Consider the following 22,637-nt stretch of genomic DNA (forward strand, 5'->3'; position numbering starts at 1 on the left):
GTCGGGCATACTCCGACGTAATATCACGTGAGTTTTAGCCGTGTTTCATAATCAATTAATATGAATAACACTCACGATAGTTTAAATTCTAAAAAAGTAAATGTGTGTGTTAGCAATGCAACCTACCAATATTATAAGTAGGTAATGAGGTATGTATTTGTAAGCTGAAAATCGGCGCTCTTTGCTTATGGGGAGTTTATAGCAATATGCTGAGTTGAGACTTTTTTCTAGGTTATGCCACATATCGCAAGGTATTTATTATCTATATCTCTACTTATAATAAAACTGGTCAAATTCTATACATTAATTCGCAATTTGAGAATTTACTTATACCATTTATAATTTTGTAACACCAAACGTTACCTTGGCATAAAGGACTACTGGCGCCATCTAGAACTTATAATAAAACTGTAACAGGTACATTTTTTACATTCTGTACATTGAAGATATTTTGAAAATTTTTGTCGGGGGCATTACGTAATCGATACTGAAACTCATAATATTTATTTTCGATTTTTTGTCTGTCTGTCGGTCAGTGTTTTTTTGTTATTCGGGTATCACGCTGAAACTACTAAATTAATTCAAATAAAACTTATGCTAGGTTTGAGACCATAATACGGAGAAGTTTATAGGATACTTTTTATTGCGATAATAAAATAAGAAGGGGTGAAATAGCGGTTGAAAGTTTGTACGGAAAGTCCTTCTTTTTTCGAGTTAGTTTTAAAAATTTGTTCCTAAATCATAGAAAAAAATGTGATTTAAAAAAAAATAAAATTCAACCCCTAAAATGGTGAAATAGAGAAAGAATGAAATAGAAAGATATTTTCTTACATTTTTTCTTTCTTATTTCAATTACGTAGATACATATAAGCGAATTACGATGAATGAAATGCTGTGAAAGCTCTACGATTTACGAAGGTCGCCGAAGTACTCGTAGCTACTATGAGCATGTTGTTACCCGACTACGGCGAAGCAAAAAAGGAAGAGTAATGACTTTGGCACTGGCAGTCTATGTATGTACGAGTAATCTTCGGCCGTGGCTAGTTACCACTTTACCGCTAAGCGATTTAGCGTTCCATTCGTTTATGTCGTGTAGAAACCTAAAGGGGTGTGGATTTTCACCCTACTCCTAACAAGTTAGCCCGCTTCCATCTTAGATAAGTATTTCATCATCAGGTGTGATAGTCAATGGCTAACTTGAAAAAGAATAAAAAAATGTTAATGTTAATTAAAAGTAGGATTCGTTAGAAATAGAACTGTTTTTCCTTGACCTATATGTGGCTAGCGAAGGTTACAGCCGTCATACGAGTGGAGGCCCTGAGAGAGACACACGAGTACAGATTCTATTTGTGGATAGCTGCCATAAATCCTTATTATTTCTAACGAGCTGAAAAGGTATCCAATAACTGATCCTTACTGATTTGGTGGTAGTTATACATAAAAACGTAGCAGTAGGTGCCATTTAGTAACGTAGCAGTAAGGTAAGTAAAATCTTAATTTGGTACGTTACTTACATAACTGTTTAATGGTAAATGTTCATTGTGTATAGAATTTTTTTTTAAATTTTAAATGTCCTTTCGAGTTTTCTCTGATAGTAACCTTGTCATAAAAGCAAACAAAACCAAAATAATCTATAACCGGTTGGGTCGATTGAGGTTTTCTTAATTGTGGACCATTGTGGTCTGGCTGGTGGGAGGCTTCGGTCGTGGCAAGTTACCACCCTACCGGCAAAGGCGTACCGCTAAGCATGTCGTGTAGAAACCGAAAGGTTTTATCCTTTCCTAATAAGTTAGCCAGCTTCCATCTTAAATTGCATCTCTTACCATTAGGTAAGACTGTAGTCAAGGGCTAACTTGTAAAGAATAAAAAAAAAATAATATAGATTTGCTCATCTGTCCAGAGATGGCAGCACAAATGGCGGGACACTGCTGTAATGTTGTGTTTAAGCCTTGAACCCTCATCGAAGTTTGAACACGTTTTTTATTTAATTTATAGGGGTAATGGAAATATCTGTCAAGCCTAAAAGACTAGACATGTCTTTTAGGCTTGGCTTTATTGTTACACATTTTATAAAAAAGTAAAAACTCGTATATCTATTGGTTTAATTTTGTAGGATAAGATCTTAGGTAGAGCTAACTATTTCACCTTGACACACTGCATGGTTGAGGGAACGAGACCTCGGGATCGATGTGCGAGCTACAAGAGCCTTGAAAAGAATGCAGAAGTAAATATAACCATGGACATACTCGTATATCTAATTAGTATTACCATAATAATCATTAACCCTCTGTATCGCTAGTTGCGTAGTCTCTGTATAGAGACCTCTGATTTAGATTGATCCTACAATTATTATAATTAATTTAGCTTAGGAAATGATAGGATACATTTCTAGTTCGTTTGATTAAATACGTAAACACGCCTACGAAATCCGTTTAGCTTTGTTTAAGCATCTTCATTGCTATTCGCATTTCGGACTGTAGAGTCAATTCAGAACTTGCGATAGCCACATATCTATGCCTCAATTTATATGAATGCTGATGCAGCAGACTCAGCGAGCGACCGCAACGGAGCGAGTTTCTCTTCGAGATCAAATTAGGAATGAGGAGATCCGCAGAAGAACCAAAGTCACTTATATAGATCAGCGAGTCGCGAAGCTGAAGTGGCAATGGGTAGGGCACATAGTTTGATGAGCCGACGGACGTTCGGGTCCCAAGGTGCTAGAATGGCGACCCCGCACCGGAAAGCGCAGTGTTGGTCAACCCCCAACTAGATAGGCTGATAACATATAGGTTGCAGGGAGCCCCTGGATGTTTGCGGCTCGAGACCGTTTTGTTTGAAGTCCATTCAAGTGGACTTCCATCGGCTGTTGATGATGATGATGATGATGATGATGATGATGATGATGTCAGGCCATGCTCTTATTCTAGGTAAGTACAGAAACCAATTATGGAATTTAGCTTCACCATAACCCTACGAAGACTGCTGACGAACTTTCTTGTCTGTTTCGAACATCCAAAAAAGAGGTAGGCAGATATGTCTGGTTTTGCAGGCTCTCAGTCTACATAGAATTGGCGAATAAATAGAAGGTAAATTGGCTAATAATGCACTTGTATGGATGTGTTTGGTAACCAGGTGCCAAGTTAATGCACTCGATGAACTTTGATTTTTTAAAAACAGGCCAAGTGCTCGTCGGGCCATGCACAGTGTAGGGTCCCGTAGTTTATATTAGTATTTCCTAGATTATAGTCCTTAACTCCAGAATTCGTCTGCTTCAGCGGCCATCTGTTCTGCGACAAATATGGCCTGCCCACTGCCACTTCAGTTTCCTTCGGGCTACGTCGATTAATTTCGTTCTCCTACCAATTTTCTCGTTCCGGATTTTGTACTTAAGAGAGAATACTAACATAGCCCTTTCCATGGAATGTTAGCAATATAAACCCTTGTAAATGCTTGTCTTCATATCACTATCTCTTAAAGAGATAGTCACGGATTGCATTCATTCTTTCATTCACCATCTGCTCGGCCCATTAATCAATTCAACCATATACAAAACAATGGAAACAAAATATCAAAGTACCTACTACAGTTTAGATTAAGAAAATCAATAAAAAATTTAAATCAATGTACATATATCTGTTTATATCTGCAAGATTAAATATATAATAAAAAAATATACAGTAATAAAAAACTTCTAACATGAGCAGGTTTTTTCTCTGAATTCCCAACAGTCATTGATTGAAAACATAATATGTAATATTATTTTAGTAGATTAGGTACCTATCCACTTTTAGATTGGATTTTCCAATGACATAGTAGGTACGTGGCACAGTATTGGCTATTATTATTATCTATTGATGAGGAACATCTTAGTCAACAACAAAAAAGTTTAATTATGGAGTGATCAGATAAATTCAGATTCAGACAGAAATCAGATTAGTTTAGTTATATGGTGGCACTTCACTTTGCCATTTTTTTATTTTCATTATCACTGGGTGCCTTTCCATACTAACGTTTGGCGGTTATGTGTACAGAACTCTTCCGGTCTTTTGCAAAATTTTCAAGCTGTTTGTAGGTTAACTAGGTCCACTCTTTGATATCATCTATCAACTTTATTCGCTGTCTTCCTGGAGCACGTTTTTCGGGTATCTTACCTTCTAGGATCAACCTAGGAAACTCGTAGAGGGATCCCCTTTGCAGTTGTTCAAAAATGCGATTTCCTCCTCATAATGATTGTCATGATGCTACCGTCACAATTGCCTCTTTTTAAAACTTGAGCATTCGAGACGAAGTGTTTCCAGGAAATTTTGATTAATTATTTTAAGTACTTAATTTTCTTAATTAGGTTTAAATCTACTTACTCTTACTATAAGCCTTTGCCCTTTTCCTTATATATAACGCTTTTTCAGAATGATTTTTGTAGGTAAATGTAATGAAGTGCTAGCCATATGTCATATGTATGTCATATAAAATGGTGTACACAAGGTTTATAACTAGGGTAAGCGTTCACAGTACAAAATGGACTTTTTTCTTCAATACAGTTTTAACATATACATAGTCCTCAGGGTATATATGCAATGCATTTCTGCATCTGTGAAGCACATGCCTCTGGTACTCGTAAGTTCCTATCTTATAAAAGATGGCAGCTTTTATAGTTTCTTTACCTACCAGAGGGTGCTGTTATTTACTCTAGACTAAAATATGAAATGGGAAATGAAAGTGGACCTATACATAAACTGAAACAATGGTTTTGTTTAGTAGCAGAAGCTCTGCAGTCACATTTAGTACCTAACAGTTGATATCTAAAGAACTCGGTAGTATACCTACTTTTATACCTTAGTATATTAAATACACCAATATAGTATATTATAGATTAACTAGTGAACCCAGTCAAGCTTCGCTTTGATTTATTCAACTTGATAAGTTCACTCCATTGGTTAGTACAGTTACGCAAGCAACCAATAAGGTTCAACCTATCGGCGACAAACAGAAACTTTAGCTGCTTATATATAAGAGAAGTAAGGAAGAAGAAGATTAGTATGATAATATTAGTACGCGTGTATAATAAATTACTTAAATATACTTAACTTGACTAGGTATTTTTTTTTGTTATGGTAAATAGAATGGCGTGTGTGAAGTCTGCCAATCCGCATTGGGCCAGCGTGGTGGACTATTGGCCTAACCCCTCTGATTCTGAGAGGAGTCGGCTCACTGCTGAGCTCGAGTCTCCTCTCAGAATGAGGGTGGTTAGGCCAATAGTCTATCACGCTGGCCCAATGCGGATTGGCAGATGCACACACGCAGAGAATTATGAAAATTTTCCTAGTATGCAGGTTTCCTCACGATGTTTTTTCCTTCACCGTTTTGAGACACGTGATATTTAATTTCTTAAAATGCACACAACTGAAAAAGTTGGAAGTGCATGCCACCGATCAGATTCGAACCAACACCCTCCGGGATCGGAGGCAGAGGTCATATCCATTCCACATGGATATCGATGTGAAGGGGTCTAAATATTAAGGTAGATAAAGAAGATTACTTGACAACATGAAAAATGTTTTTAACTAACTCGAAGAGAATGAACCCGAACAATGTATTGTATCGATACCTATTTACTTATTAAGTTTCACTTGGAATTTTCTCATATTAAATGTCGAGCAGTCAAAGAAACTCTATCCGCGGGAAAAGCGCCAGATGAGACGAAACGCGGGAATGCTACGTCATCTCAAGGGTCCACAAGCGAGTTTCGGAAAGTAAATTCTATATCGAAAGCTGTAGAGGAGAAAATGCGGTATATGATAGTTCCCCGTGTTGTTATGTTTACGAAATAAACCTTATTCCTTGGAATTAGAAGCAGTTTTAGATGCATTGTTTTGAGAGAAAGCACTTTACGGTCGTGTGGCGAGTTGATGACGCAGATGTTGTCGTTCTCGTGGTTAGGAGCAGCCCATAGCCCATACGACTACACGACTGCAGTCTGCCGACAGTCGAGTTTCGTTCGCTCGCCAAAGAGGACCTTTCGTGGACCTCGTTTTACTATCGATATAACTTACGATACTTGTGTGATCGCATTCCTTTCACGTGTAAGCTAACAGTTTTGTATATTACTCTAAATGGTTATAAAAAGTTTTTGATATTCACGTCCCAGTCGGAGTCGATTAAGTTAAGGTGAGTTTAATTATTCTGTAACGTTTTAATGTATATTTTAATATACGGAATGTATATTGATTGACATAATTAATGTTTGCTAATTAGTTTTAAATTTGGGCCGCAAATTTAACGGTTTTAAACAGTGCTCTATCTACCCTCAGTTTATCTGACTTTAGAAATTCACCTTGAGTTTAGAGTTCTTAATTACCTAACTAAGCATCTCAAAGTTTATATTTTTTTGAGTTCACTCTTAATTAGATGCCCAATAATGTAAATAAATTGCAGTAAATTGTCTAAATGATAGAAGCATCACGTAAATGAAGTTTGATTTATAATATAAATACGTATAAGTAACTGCTAAAGAACCTACATAACAAGGAAAACGTACATTTTATAAAGATTAACGATCCTAAAGCAAAGCCTCATGATAAAGACGGAAAACCCCATAATATGCAACATAAATATATTGACCAATGGGTATCTACTAGTGTACACTGCATGACAACAGTATCGCTAGTCTTTGTTGTTACATCTAATGGCAATCTTCGAGTGGGCAATACTTAAGTATATTTAAATCAAAACTTTCACTGAACGTCAAGTAAGTGAGGAGATCGTCACGAAACGGAATATGAAACGCATTTTTGTATTCATTACTCTCTTTTGGATGCCTTCGGGAAGATTTATAGGGAGTTTGATATTGTGCACTTTAGTTAGATGGGTAAGATAATGTAAACTCAGAACATATTTTTGATACATACATAGTAATGACACTTTTTTAACCGACTTCAAAAAGGAGGAGGTTCTCAATTCGGTCGGTATTTTTTTTTTATTAACTAGGCAACCTAATAAATAAAAAAGTGTCATTACTCCATCATAACATGTACCTTTATATTTTTTCCGCTTCACTAAAAAATTCATCTGTATTAGGATCTACCTACGCACAAGATAAGTTCAGCAGTTTTATTACTGTGAAAAGGTTAGACTCTTCAAACAGACTAATTCTCCAGGGAACATTATTATACGGAAGAAAATACAAGTTACTTTATCTTACTGTTATTTCTTTCACCGTAATTGAGATCCAAATTCACGGCCTGTCGTATTTGAGACTTTAAAGGAAACGGTACGACGAAAACACTTATCATTAAATTTTTTGGTCCATATACTGTTTTCAGTCTAAAAATAAAATTACTGTTTATATAATTCTTGTAGGGTTACATACTATATAATTATTTACTACCTGTCTTACGTAGGTAGCTATTACCTAGAGAAACGACACGCTATCTACCTTTCTTTCATTGAATACTTGCGATTTCCTAGGAACATATAATTCTAATTAATTACATAGTACATATAATAACATATAATTCTAATTAATCCGAAAACATTTTATTACTTAGAAATAATATATAGAAAGATATCGGAAAAGTAAAAAACTAGCTAATGTGTAAATCTATATTTCTAGTTTAGGGTAACTTTAAAAATACCAAACCGTATCAACATTTTCCCTCTATGGTGAAAAATTCAATATTTGTATACAGATTGCCAAAAAATTTCTTTTCATTCAAGCTTTTCGAAATGGAAAGTTCATTGAGTCACAATAAGGTTAACGTGTCAATGCCAAACAGCGGAAAGAAAGTTAAAACTGCGACAACCCGCGATAACGAATTCACTAGCGAAAATGCACTTTGTACTAGAATCATTAATAATAGCTTTGTACATACGAACTTACTATATTGTAAGTTTTAAATTGCAGAACCTTGACGTCAATTCGTTATATGTCATAAATATCTACATAAATTATATCTGTACCGTACACCTGTGTAAATACATCTACTTGTATACGTATGTACTGTTATTATAAAGAGGTAAAGGACAGAAAACTTGATATTAAAGAGGATGAGAAAAATATAAATTATAGATAGGTACAAGTACAATCAAGAGCGTCAGCTGTCCACGCTCCCCGCACCCCTCCCGTCGGGGCGACGTCCTTGCTCATCTAATCTCAAGCTTTTAAAGGTCTCTGGTCTACCCTTACAGAACAGACAGATATATTTATAGGTAGGTAGAGGTACTCATATCTTAGCTACAGGTACTTGTATTTTATTCGTAAGTAAAATTCACCATAGATTATATTTTTGAAGCGTCCGTAATTTTCAACCATTATAAAATGAGATCTATGCAGGCTTTTAGCAGTGTCAACTTAATAGCTTTACAAGAACCGGAAAAGAAATTCAACAAAAACTATTTAATAGATAGGTACGAATTTGTCTGTCTGTACACAAATAGACGCGTGTCTCTTAAACACGGGCAGTGACAGTGAACCGTAATAATTTGGACGTAGAGGCCATTGCACCGCCATGCTATACCATAGCTGGTCCGGTGACCCACTGACCTTCAATATTCGACCGGTTCCGTATCTCTATGGCTTGACCGAACGATTATGCCATTAACAAAAAGCATAGGAAAACGGGGAAAATCAAAAATGTATCATGAATATTATAACGATCGTGACATGTTACATTCGTCCTTCATGGAGACATAGCAATTAGATTTAAAAAAAATATTCAAATTTAGATACATTCAAATCAATTTATCCGTTTAGGAATAATTTTGCTGTCTTTAACTATGTGATTTTTGGATTCTGGATTTTTAAAGTATTTATCAGATAGCATAGGGTACGGTGATAGTCGCCTATATGACGTTCATAATACGTACTATTATAGTGTGTCGCGGCAAACTTTCAAGAGTGAAACGAACTGTATGATATTTTTTATATGTAGGTACAAAGAAACAAAGAGATCAACCTAGTGTAAGGCACTGGCACTGGTCTTACGATACGAAACTTATCTAATCAAATCAAAATCATATCAAATATTTATTGTTTAGAATCTAAACAATACAGATTGGATATGATTTTGTCTAAACTTTAGACATACAAGTTTTTTTTATCAATAATCATTGTTGAGATCTTTTCGGCATTGTAGTAACTTGGTCCTGTTTATTGAAGATTCAAATCCGCTTTTTATCCTATCATTATTTTACCTAAATGTAATAAACTGCGTTCTTATTTTGTAGATGGATCGGTACAAAAAAGTCAAAATATATAAGACTTTTCTTTTTCTTACCATACTTGGAACAACGAGCGGACAATTTGCAAAAGGTGCAAGCTTTCCAACGGGTGAGTACATTTTTATACAAAATGGGCGGTATGTACGGAAACACGAGAATTTTCCGACAGCCTATCCTCAGAATAAAGAAACTAGACAACGTGTAAGTGTAGGCAATCAGGCATAAAATAATACTGAATTCGACGATTGTTTTTCCATATGGCTTCGCAGTTTGTGCATTTAGCCAGTCCTCAAGTAATATTTTTTCATCAAATAATTTTCCCTATTAAGGCGAAAGTGGTCAAGTATAGTCCATCGTCATTCGGTCCTAGTCAAATCATGTCATGTCATGCGAAGGCAACCTTACCAAAACTTTTGATGAAGTTCACCGAGAACATCAACTGAATCACTTAAAACACTCTTGTTCGACCTCCATTTTACTTGTGCACCTTCACAGACCTATATTGAATAGAATGCATTCTACTTTTAGCAACAGAACGTTGCAGGGGCGCCCCCAGAGGACCATTCACCCGCTGAGTGTCGACTCATTAAACACATAGAGTTTAAATTCGACACTCAGGGGGTGAACGATTCCCTCTGGGCGTCCCCACAACATTTATGAATTCCAATGTAAAATGCAGCAAATCCTACGATTTTTCCACCAAAACTCTTCGACGATTTTGGTTATTAGATATTATTAACACGTAACGACGTTAAATTTGAATTTACAGATGATGACGTACCGATGGTCACAGGTGAAGTAGAACGACGGGAAGATGATCAAGAGCTACAATTCAAATACCATGACCACGAGGAAATTACTAGGTATCTCCGAGCGGTTTCGGCTAGATACCCGGCGCTCACTGCCTTGTATTCCATTGGCAAGTCTGTACAAGGTAGATTTACATACATACATTTACATCTGTATACTCTAGTGATAAATGTATTTTTTAAGTATTTTTTTTTATTCACCGACAATGCACTCGCATCAACCCTTGCTTGATTGCGATCTCACTTAATGATACTATGCTAACATTCTAAAGGCGAAAGTTTGTGTGAAAGTGTGTAAGTAAGTTGTTCCTCCTTCACGCTGAGGCTACTGAAGATTTTTGGCTGGGACTGGAAATAGATTTTTCTCTGGATTAACACATAGTTTCATCCCGGAAAACATCATGGTTCCCGCGGGATTTGTGAAAAACTGAATTTCACGCAAACGAAATCGCGGGCGTCCGCTAGTCTAAGATAATACTTGTATCAAGCTAACTTTGGGGCACTCGGTATCCAAAGAACAAAAAGCAATTAAGCTGCGCTTGGTTCCTACTCAAGTTTATTCTTAACTTGGCAGGTTCTTGGGTTCTCGGCATCATTCCGCGAAGTCTAGTAACGCTAAATTTACGAATAGTATTACCATTGCTTACTATTAAACAGAATTCAGACCCAAGCCATTATCTTGGTACGATACTTGATCCGCTGTCCAGCAATATGTACACACGATTTATATTTGCACTCATCTACCACAGGCCGTGACTTATGGGTGATGGTAGTCTCAGCTTCCCCATACGAGCATATGATCGGCAAGCCGGATGTCAAATATGTTGCTAACATACACGGCAACGAAGCCGTGGGTCGCGAGCTGTTGCTACATCTTATACAGGTATGAACAACGTAATAAGAAAAGATAAGATAGAACAACCAGCTTCTTGGTACCTTTACTCTTGATCAATGTGTATTGTGGAGATTTAAGCAATTTAGGCATCTGGCGATGTGCTTAGATGGTTTGGGCACTAAAATAAGGGATTTCTAGCGCGAATGGAAATTTTGGAGGGGGAAAGTGAACGTGAACGTTCCTGGACCTAATCCAGTTCTATTCTATCCATTCTCAATAAAGGCCAGGCCTAGATTACCAATGACGAACTTGTCTAAAAGGATTGATGAGAATGGAGATATGTTAGAATCGTAGCAGTGGAATGGAAGGACATGGTCTCTACCTACTTCTGCTGGAATGAGGCGTGATGAGATTATGTATATACGAATGTATTTGGCGAGGACTATAGCGAAGGACTATGTGGAAGCGAATTGGTACCACGGATCAAATAATAACGTTGTTTAAAATTATTGAACCAGACAGGGCAGATTAGATACCTACGAGTAGATACTAATATATTAATCACCGCAATGATTTCTTGTTGGTTTCAGTACTTGGTGACTTCTTATGATACGGATTCATATATAAAATGGTTGTTGGACAATACGAGGATCCACCTGATGCCGTCTATGAATCCGGACGGATTCCTTATATCCCGAGAAGGCCAGTGTGACACCATCCATGGCAGGTATGCACATATGACATTTCTTAAAACTTCGATTTGGTCTCATCTCACACTATTACGTAGACATAAGTAAAATAATTGTGTATTAAAGGTAACACTTTTGTTCTTAATTTTTTCCTATTTTATATCTAGATCAAATTTAACGAAAATTTTAATATTTTAGTCCGACTGTGGCTAATATAATATAATGAAATTTTCAAAGTTGCAATTTTATTGACAGAAATTATGCTTGCTAGCTAGAATCACATGACATAATTATGTACAAGCTAGGATATCAAATTGCCATAAAAGCACAGAATACGTACAAGATAAAAGCAAGGTCTCCAAGCTCTAAAAACCTACTAATGTTTGCCGTATGTATATGTATACGAGTACCTACGTAAATTTATAGAAAACATTTCGTAATAATTTCATTGTAACATATTATAATACATAAATAGGTACCTACCCGAACAAATAGCGACAAGTGACACAGTTTGACCTGGATTACAATAACGGAAATTATCTCGCAACAGAATTGGTACAAATAACTGTGTAAATTAGGTAACTAGCTACCTATATACGATTTTACCTGCGACATTTCACTTGTTCACCGAATAAAAAATTATAGGAACGTAGGTATAACGTATCGTATTCAATAAGGAACTCATATCAAATCAAATCAAATCAAAAATCATTTATTTCAAGTAGGCTCAGTTTACAAGCACTTTTGACACGTCAGTTGACTATTTGTAAAGATTCTACCACCGGTTCGGAAGGCAGGTTCTGCTGAGAAGATACCGGCAAGAAACTCAACAGTTGCTCTTTTGAAAAAGTCATACAGTATTATAATTTACAATTGATAACAGTTACAATTTCTTATAGTTTTTTTTCCTGTGTGAAGGTGGAAGCTGATCCAATGGCCTCCAAGCGCTTTTACAGTTTCGTTATGTCACTCTGTCCGTCCGCGATTTAGCTCAGACGTTCTATAAAGTTTTATTGTTAAAGTCCAGTATCTGCCTGCCAAAATGATTGTTTATGGATGTACCAATGTGGACGACTTGGTAAAGGTTTAATAAATTTCCAAATCTCTATGTAATTAGTGGTGTAGGTAGGTAAGATGATTCTTAAGCCGAATCGTCAGACGTAAACGTAAGTACGTACCTACCTACCACTAAGACAATACTCAACCATTTTATTTCACGCGTAGTACCTATAGATAGTTTTTATCATCCACAGACACAACGCCAGGCGGTACGACCTCAACCGGAACTTCCCAGACTTCTTCAAGGCGAACACGAAGCAACCGCAGCCGGAGACGGACGCAGTGAAGGAGTGGATCAGCAAGATCCAATTCGTGGTGTCGGGATCACTGCACGGCGGCGCCCTCGTGGCGTCTTACCCATTTGACAACACGCCTAGTGCCAGTAAGTACACTTATCTATATATTTTGTTGCCAGTTTTGCTAAGGCTTTGTACTCATATAAATATTGGTATGACTATGAGACATTAGCTAGAAGATAATAGGTGCCTAGGTACTTAATAAGCTGAAACTGTCAAATGTCAATTCCTGTAACCTTAACGGAGTTACCTAACACAGTTTGGCTAAAGTAATATATTCTGAATCAAGACTTCATGTGCACTATTTATATAGGTATTGGGTTTTACGACATTTAGCAATAATTTTGTGATTGTTGCCTACCTATGCTGCAAATTATGGTATTTTTCTCCATTTATCTCTCATGTATTGTATACTTGTGTAATTATGATTTAATTATTTCACGCTTATCAGGAATCTGCCGGTCATCTGTATTGTGCTCGGGTGAAGTATACCTATCTTAATTTTGGTTATAAGAATTTAATTTATGTCAATTCAAAAAATCAACGAAATGCTTTCTTAAACGATGGGTTTCAAACGTATCGTTTACGAAATTCAATTTTTAACGGAATGAGTTTAATATTTACTAAAATAACTTGAAAGTTACACGCAGACGAGCTGTAGAAATCTATAAAAGTTCCATAAGAAAGGATTTCTGATAGAAATGTCAGATTTTTTTTATCTTAGGTAAAAACAAAAGTCTCTGAACGTTTAAGTAGAAGTCCGCGGCTCCTCGATCTACAAGGCTGCAGTCACAAATGTTTTGTATTCTTTCGTGATAGAACAAATTTATTTTTCTAAAATTATTATCATCCACCATTCTAAAAACACTCTCAATGCTCTACCTATATACAAAATGAAAAATCTATCGCCACCATGCGTGGGTAATACATGTACTGTACGCTAGACCTGTAACAGATGGTAGATACAGTAAGGGCCTCCGCATGGTTTTACAATTATCATATCTTTATATTGGTGGGGTAAACTGCCCGTAACGTAACGCGTTACGGCGCAAATCTATCTAGTTTACGTTTCGGTAGCCAGACAGATTGCATACGGCAGCAGGTAAGATATCACTACTGTCAAGCGTCCTATTTCTTTTTTTTTAATCGTACCTTTTTGAGGAGCGTTAACGTATCTTAACAAGACTTTTCCTCCACATATCCCTTAAATGCAGTCTTCCAAAGCTACGCGCACACACCGTCCATTGCGCCTGACGACGACGTGTTCCGGCACCTGGCGCTCGTGTACTCTAACAACCACGCCAAGATGTCCCGCGGCGTGTCTTGCAAGTCCGGCTCGCAGCGGTTCGACAACGGCATCACTAACGGAGCCGCGTGGTACCCGCTGACAGGTATAATACCCCTGAATTTAGATCCGGCGCCTGGCGCTCGTTAACTCCAACAACCACGCCAAGATGTCCCGCGGCGTGTCCTGCAAGTCCGGCTCGCAGCGGTTCGACAACGGCATCACTAACGGAGCCGCGTGGTACCCGCTGACAGGTATAATACCCCTGAATTTAGATCCGGCGCCTGGCGCTCGTTAACTCCAACAACCACGCCAAGATGTCCCGCGGCGTGTCCTGCAAGTCCGGCTCGCAGCGGTTCGACAACGGCATCACTAACGGAGCCGCGTGGTACCCGCTGACAGGTATAATACCCATGAATTTAGATCCGGCGCCTGGCGCTCGTTAACTCCAACAACCACGCCAAGATGTCCCGCGGCGTGTCCTGCAAGTCCGGCTCGCAGCGTTTCGACAATAACATCACTAATGACGACACACGAGGGTCTGGGGAGCGACGAATGGTTAGATTGCAATTGCAGTTTTAGTTTTCTTGATGAAACTGACTGGAACTTTCCATTGGAATATCGAATTTTTAAATCTTTATCTGAAGCTCAAAGAAACGGAAAATCACCTTTCCAAGAAGTTTCGTAGTAGGTAGTTAGTAGCTATAAATAATAATTAATTTATACTTCATATCACATTTATTTTACTGATAGTTGGTACATATTAAATAGAGTCTAGAGATACTAATGACGAATTAAAATATTATCTAAATTCTTCGACGATTAATTAACGATTAACAGATGTAAATAAATACGAAGACAATAAATAAATATGTGCTTATCTACAATGATTAAATAATTTCTAATGTTTACTAGAGATTAATGTTGATAGTAGCAGATAAAATTAAAATTTATCAATCTATTTATCTATTACAGGCGGAATGCAAGACTACAACTACTTATGGCATGGTTGTATGGAAATCACATTGGAAATTTCATGTTGCAAATATCCACCGGCACACGAACTTCCCAAATACTGGCAGGACAACAAACAGGTTTGAATTAACTAGATACTTAGATACTTACTTACTTGGCATATCACACCTTCATTTAAAATATATAAACACTATTCCAAAAATAACCAAAATCGATGAAGAATAAGCAGTCACTCCCGAATTCCAATAACCTGACCGAATTCCTATGACGGCACAAGCTATCCTGGGCCCTGCGTTGCCTGTGATCGAGGACAATGTGTGATTACCTAACCCGAGATCGTCTTCTTGTTGATGTAGCACTAAAGCTCGCCCCAGTATATTGTTCTGACCTCTAAGAGTAATGTGCGTGTCGGTAAAATCAACTGAAGCAACTGAATCGTTCCCAAACTCCACATTTCCAAAGTCGCCGACATGACGAACGTCGTGATCTCTGCCGCCGTGGAGTCTTTCGTGAGGGTCGAAGTGTGGTCCCGTAGTGTCACACGTAGTCGTGTCGCCGATCTCGTGGACATGGAAACCATACAATCCCTCCGCCAAGCCAGTTAGTGTTCCTTGAACGTGTATTCCGCTGTCAGTCTCCGTGAAAGTTACGGTACCGGTGGCGTTTTGAGAATTGAGCACCGCTATTGCCACTCTTGGATTTGTTGTTGCACCTTCAATTGACACCGCACTAGCGATCAGTATTATAATTAAGGAACGCATAAATGCCATTTTGTGACTTCCTTGTTCTGTATACCTACGTATTCAAAAATTTTGTGGACAAGAGGAGGACAGAGGGGTATTCTTATATACCAATAGATTAGATAATATTTGTTATCTAGTAGAAGCAGAAATATGTAACACACCTTTTATGTGAATGCTTTACTTAATTAATCCAAGTATGATAAGAAAAAAAAATCAATGAGTATCGTACTACACAGTGTGATCGCATATACAATACATAAACATTATGAATATGTATGTGAATGGTCGTAAAAAAAAATATTTTCTAAAGTACAATATTTTTTTATCCTTCCAGTCGCTGATAAAGTATTTAGCAGAGGCACACCGAGGAGCGCATGGCTTCGTCATGGACGAGAACGGCAACCCCGTAGAGCGCGCGTCCGTGCGCGTTAAAGGCCGTGACGTCACGTACCACACAACCAAATATGGCGAATTTTGGCGCATTTTGCTTCCTGGCACATACAGACTTGAGGTAAGTATGACGAACATTCCACTTAGATTTCTATATTAATCGAACTGTATCAATTGTATCAATCAGCTACGAGTAGCCTGTAGTGGGGAAGTTAATGAATAAAAAATAATAATAGAAAGATTAGTAGTGTTACGTCGTTGACGTTATTCCTAGCCAGTCATTATGATAAAAATCTTAAGTGTCAGTGTCAAACATTATTATAAACCCGCCAACCCATATGAGTATGAAGATAGGTTGAAGTTCCATATTCCGTCTTTTACAAAGGAGGGACACACAAATGGATATTCGTGTGTATTCTACAGTGCAATCCATTGCTTCTTTACATTATTCCAGTGGAATTCCAACTGTAGTTTCAAAGCCTGTACTGTTATATTAGTGGAGTAAAATGTACCGGGCAAATCACCCTTATCAGAAATAATATAAAAGCTAAAATAACCTTTTAAGGACCAGAGACTGGTATCTACATATCATGTACTTAAATGTACCTATATAAAAAAAACTACAAGGTCGTTACACGTGTTTACAGGTTTCGGGAGAAGGTTATTTGCCTCAAGAGGTAGAGTTTTTCGTGATAGACAGCCATCCCACATTGTTGAATGTAACCTTGCACTCAGCTAAGGTGAGTTCATTACATTTTGCCATATATATTTTGTACCAAATGTTTTTATTTTGTAAATATTAATATGGGGAGGTTTGGTGGAGGACCAAGTAGGTAATAGGGTTCATAATGCTTATTTTAATGTAACATACTAGTTTTTCTATTGAATTCAGGTGTGTGTTTGATGAATACTGGTTTTGCACTCAATTGATTTGGTATTCAAGTATTTGCTCCTATAAAATATACATATAGGTAAATATAATATGTATAAAAAGCTATAATTTATAGAGCTTTATCTGTATGTGTAATGGCATCACGCAAACACCTCTGCATACGGATGGGATCGCGAGCTACCCGTATCAACTTAAATGTGAGAACATTTTATTAATGGTAGAGTTTTTGTACAACATATTGTATGTATTGAAATAGTTTAGTACATGTAGTTGCACTCTAGGGGCACGTGCAAACCCGGGGCGACGCGCCAAAGCGAGCAAAACTCACCACCTCCACAACCGCTGCACCAAGGGACCTAAACCTGACTATCGCTTTTCCTGAAGATTAAATTTAAATATTTTTATAGATTACAATTTCAGATTATTAATTAATAATTAATTAACGATCTTGAAAATTATATTTATACAAAATTTTTAAAACTACTTATAACCACAGTATAGATATTATTTTCACATTATAAATCTTTGCCTTCATATTATAAAACTAGCTTTCCTTAATACTTAACTTTCGTATTAGGTATAATATACGCAAATTATATCTTGTCTACTTATATAATAATTAATAACAAATTAATTTAGTGAAGTCAATAGAATTTTACTTAATTTGGTTTTAATTATACTAGTTTAAACTTTTAAATAACAATATTGAAGAAGTCTTATTTATATAACTAAATTAAATATTAATTAGGTATTTTATGTTTTAATAACCACAAAACTCGCTGTACAATAAAATAAAATTCCGTGATATATGGTAAAAGAAGTGAGATTAGAAAATATAGTTCATTTATTACTACAATATACGTAATTATTATTATCGCCTGATGCATGATATAGGTTTTAGAATGTACATAGATATATCTAATATTTTATTAAGCACCTCTTGCATTGTATTCAATAGTTATTAAAATTTTTAAAAGATGTTGTCTTTTTTGAATTCATAATTTAAATACGACCGGTAACCTCTACCGTTCGTATTTAAATTGTGTTGTAAAAAAAGAGTGCTGTAAAAACCTACTCTAGTAATTTCGTAAAAATACTGAAAAACATTTAAAAAGTTAAGGACTAAGTTAAAAAGATTTTTATTTCGATGATAATTATTTATCCACAGGAATGTACCTTCGTGATATATTTATAATAATAACCTTAACAATTTACTGATTTTTCAGTAGTTAGGTTGATTTTTTCCCGAATTGTAGTTCTCAAAACTACAATTTGGAAATGATGTCTAATGTTTTCATATTGCCTATCTCAGATTAACTGTTTATTTTAATATACTAATATCGAATTTAAAATTTACTGTACTATTATATATAATAAATAATATAATATGACTGTCTCAAAATTAATATATTCGTATAAGCCTTTGTTGATAAGTTTGATATCTATAACGTTTATTATTTACTGTCGAATATTTCATTGCAGAAAATTTATAATTTATGGTTGCATTAAGTTAATATATAATAATATAAAGTCCTCATGATCAGAGTTAAAGAAAATGAGTTTTATTATAATTACTAGGTACTTAATATTAATTATCTGTTTTAACAAGTGGTAAGTAATATAATGTACTTATTAATGCATGTGTCTTATAATAAATGATATATATAATACAATAATATATTGTTCTACATTTTTTCTCATTTATGATTTATTACAAAGGCATGCTTTTTAATTGATTTAAATAAATTATTTGTAAATATTTGCTTCGCTAAAATAATAATAGCAGGCCATCAGTGGTTTGCTTTTATGAAACTTTTAGTTTAGTTGTTATGGTAATTTATTTATCATTAGATTTTTTTATTAATTTTGTAAATAGCATCAATGACCATCTTATATATTTTGGTTTCTGAATAATTATTTGAATTTCAATATCATAATATATAACCAAAGATACACACTTAAACCACAATCGCTAGATAACTGTCGATTGTTGAAATGTTGAAATGAAAACATCCATTTGGATCAGCTTCCACCTTCACACATGAAGTAAAAGTAAAATAAATTTAACTACATATATTGTAAATTATAATAGGCTGTAATAAATAAGCCGTGATAGCCTAGTGGATATGACCTCTACCTTCGATTCGTAGGGCGTTGGTTCGAATTCGGTCCGGGGCATGCACGTCCTCTTTTCAGTTATGTGCATTTTAAAAAATCAAAAATATCACGTGTCTCAAACGGTGAAGGAGAAAATAGTGAAAAAACCTGCATACAAGAGAATTCGCATTTGGTCAGCGTGGTGGACGCGTGCTCAACAGTGAGCCTAAAATGGGTTGTTAATGATGTAATTATAATAACATATGACTTTTTTTTAAAAACCAACTAAGTTTACTTGAAATAAATTAATTTTGATTTAGATATTTAGACACAAAAAAGGTCTTCCTAAGTATGCACCAAAGGATTAATGTAACAATTAAATATAAAAATTATTATGTGGTTGACAGCGATAGTGAAAACTCACTGACAAAATATTTTTTTGTACAAAGCCTAAATTTGAATTGTTTTGTGTATCTTTGGTTATAATACTAACGCTTGCTGATACTATACTGAAGCCTAACTGGATATAGAATGTTTATCAACAAACAAATAAAAAATTAAAGTAGAAAACGCATGGTATTTCACACCAAATTTATATAAAATGATATTGTAACTAGCGGACACCTGCGAGTTCGTCCGAAATTTAGTTTTTCGCAAATCCCTCGGGAACCATGGATTTTTCGGGATGAAAAGTAGCCTATGTGGTAATCATGTATGAAATATATTTTCATTTCAATTTTCAGCCAAATTGGTTCAGTAGGTGCGGCGTTAAAGAGTGACAAACATCTAAACAAACATCCAAACGAAACATCAATACAAACATCCATACAAAGTTTTGCGTTTATAATATTAGTAGGATGATTTTTAATACAATGTAATACATATCTCTAATTATATTTAGACATATTATATCTCTAATTGTCCTAAGCTTATTAATATTATTTTCATTAATTTATGAACAAGTTAATAAAAATTATTATTAGGTGTAAAATGTTTATCAATTTATACTATTATATATATTTTTAACTTATTTGTTGATAAAAATTCCACATCGAGTTTGGCTTAATAGTCCAGGATCTGGGGAGCAACAACAGCGGGTTTTTTTGATGATCTCGTTATTGATGCAAGTTGGCAGGAGGAAAGTTCGTCAAAATTGTTACTAACCAGCTGGTTTTTTTTTTACTGTAGCTTAATTAAGCTTTCGTAAATATAAAAGTTGACCGTCTCACTAAGATGACACGGAAAATTAAGTTGATAGTAACCAACTGTAAAAATGCTCCCCGGATCCTGGCCTATAAGTATAGTCTATACTACAGCCTTTCATGATGAGTACTGTTTACCAACAAACAAATTAAATATGAGGGTATACATCACTAGTAATTTCACACCTAATAATAATTATAATCGACTTATTCTTAAATTAATGAAAATAAATTTGATTATAAAGCTTAGAACAATTAGATATGGTTAACCATACATAATTTAAAATAAATAAGTTATGATATGACATGCGTTTTCTACCTTCATTTCTAATTTCTTTGTTGATAAACAGTACTTTTTTTTTTTCACTCATCAAGATAGGCTGTAGTATAGTGATCGTGTGTTGAAATGTTTGACTGTGACAGCGTATCGACGGCGGCCCGTACTACCGGCCGGGGCCCCCCCCGCCGCGCCCGCCGCCCGCGCCCGCCGGCATCTTCTCCACCATCACCAAATCCATTAACAGTTTTGTTACTAATTTGTTAGGATAGCCTACGTGAAACATAATATATTGATGCCACACTCTAAAAAACAATACTGCAACTTTCTAATTGCATATGAAACGTATTAGTAGAATCTACTTAAGGTGGGTACAGATTGGTGCAATGCAACATGCAATGCAAGAATTTGACGTCCACATTGCTGCAATGTATGCTCGTGGTTTGGACGCCTCGCGCGCACGAACTGCGCCTGGGTTGCGCACGCTCCGAGCGTTACAACTCGTGCGCGGTTCGATCCGAGATTTGTCGGTTTTTGGTACGAACACAAAGGGGCGCACAGTGTGCGCAGGACTGAGCCGTGGACGGTCGTTCGTTTCGTTCGCATGCGCAACGATCATAGCGGTGTAAGAGGGTGCGTGGAGTGATGAGGAGTCACTTTTATTGATAGAGGAATACAGAACAAGAGAAGTTTTATGGAACCCTCAAAAAAATTTTTTTTAAACAAAATATGAGTGACGCGGGCAAAGAAAATAACACGTGTGACGAGGGGTAGTGTTTGTTACGAAATGCGGGAACAGATGTTCTCGAATGATTCGTAGTCAATGCGCGTACCGCGCGCGCCAGCCGCCACGTCCAAGGCAGCAGGGAACATGCAATGTAAGGCAGAATATTACATTACATGTTGCATTGCACCAATCTGTACCCACCTTTAGAAAGACATGCACATTTCAAGTCTAATTTGGGAAGTTTATTTGACTTTCTATGTAGGGGTGAGTATGGTGTACAAACAAGCTCATGGTCCGCCATCTTTCCACTGCAGAGTCAAATGGAATTGCCGGTCGGCTATACCCAACAAATGTGATGACTAGACATCGGATTATATGCACAATCAAAAGTCATTAATTATTTTTATTAGAATTTATGTTTATTTAACATTTCAAGTGTACTGCAGAAATTGCAATGGCATCTGATCCGTCAAATTTTATTAGTGGCTTTGAAATTCTCAGCATAAAACAATACAGATTGTACTCGCGATGGTGTTTTAAAAACACTTTTTGGTAAAAGAAAACAATTTCAAGACAATACAACACACCTAACTCGTATTACTACTGAAACTAGCACTATCGATGAAAAGGTACCAAAATATGCAACAACGCTATGTAAGTAGTATTATTTGCTTATGCAATGCAAATGCCTATAATCCAATGTCTAGTGACGATAAAAACTGGGCCTAATTGTTATTGTTTTAATGTTTAAGTTAAGTTCACACTTGAACAACAAGCACTCCTAGTAGAATATTTTAAAAATTGAAATCTGTAATGTACTTAGGTAATTTTAGTGAGAAAATGACAATTTAAACTTGAAAAAAGTAATATCGATTATTTATTTTATATTTCAACAGAAATGTATTAACAGAAAACAGCAAAACGTACCTACCGACTAGATATAAGCACGAGTAAGTCTTAACTTCTCCGCATTTAATATTTTGATTGTAACTTTTTGCTGTTATTGTATTCATATTGAGACGGAACTTCTCAGCGTATAATGGCGAGTATTAATAGATGGTCAATAACTTGTAAATATTTTTATCTTATGTAGTTAAGTATCTTGTCTAATTTATTTTTAATTAAGAAAATATTATAAACTTTTA

General features: G+C 35.9%; 2 protein-coding genes across 4 annotated transcripts; one reads left to right on the forward strand and one right to left on the reverse strand.

Moving 5' to 3' along the window:
- The first annotated feature begins 5,965 nt into the window (after positions 1-5,965).
- Positions 5,966-22,635, forward strand: LOC112046213 (carboxypeptidase M). 3 transcript variants are annotated; one of them, XM_052885334.1, is made up of 12 exons: positions 5,966-6,165; positions 9,223-9,325; positions 9,986-10,150; positions 10,775-10,908; positions 11,451-11,587; positions 12,803-12,990; positions 13,356-13,385; positions 14,119-14,295; positions 15,165-15,283; positions 16,242-16,418; positions 16,945-17,037; positions 20,912-22,635. In XM_052885334.1, exons 2-12 carry the CDS (start codon positions 9,223-9,225, stop codon positions 21,035-21,037), a joined length of 1,449 nt encoding a protein of 482 aa, XP_052741294.1. In that variant the 5' UTR covers positions 5,966-6,165; the 3' UTR covers positions 21,038-22,635. The 3 variants fall into 3 exon arrangements, with proteins under 3 accessions (XP_052741294.1, XP_052741295.1, XP_052741296.1); XM_052885335.1 differs by lacking the exon at positions 20,912-22,635 and adding an exon at positions 17,471-20,852; XM_052885336.1 differs by lacking the exon at positions 13,356-13,385.
- On the reverse strand, positions 15,290-16,219 carry LOC112046218 (uncharacterized). The gene has a single exon (XM_024082789.2). It carries the CDS (start codon positions 15,932-15,934, stop codon positions 15,335-15,337), a length of 600 nt encoding a protein of 199 aa, XP_023938557.1. The 5' UTR covers positions 15,935-16,219; the 3' UTR covers positions 15,290-15,334.
- Positions 22,636-22,637: the final 2 nt, after the last annotated feature.

Source organism: Bicyclus anynana, chromosome 14 (genome assembly GCF_947172395.1).
Source record: "Bicyclus anynana chromosome 14, ilBicAnyn1.1, whole genome shotgun sequence".
Taxonomy (NCBI): Eukaryota; Metazoa; Arthropoda; class Insecta; order Lepidoptera; family Nymphalidae; genus Bicyclus; species Bicyclus anynana.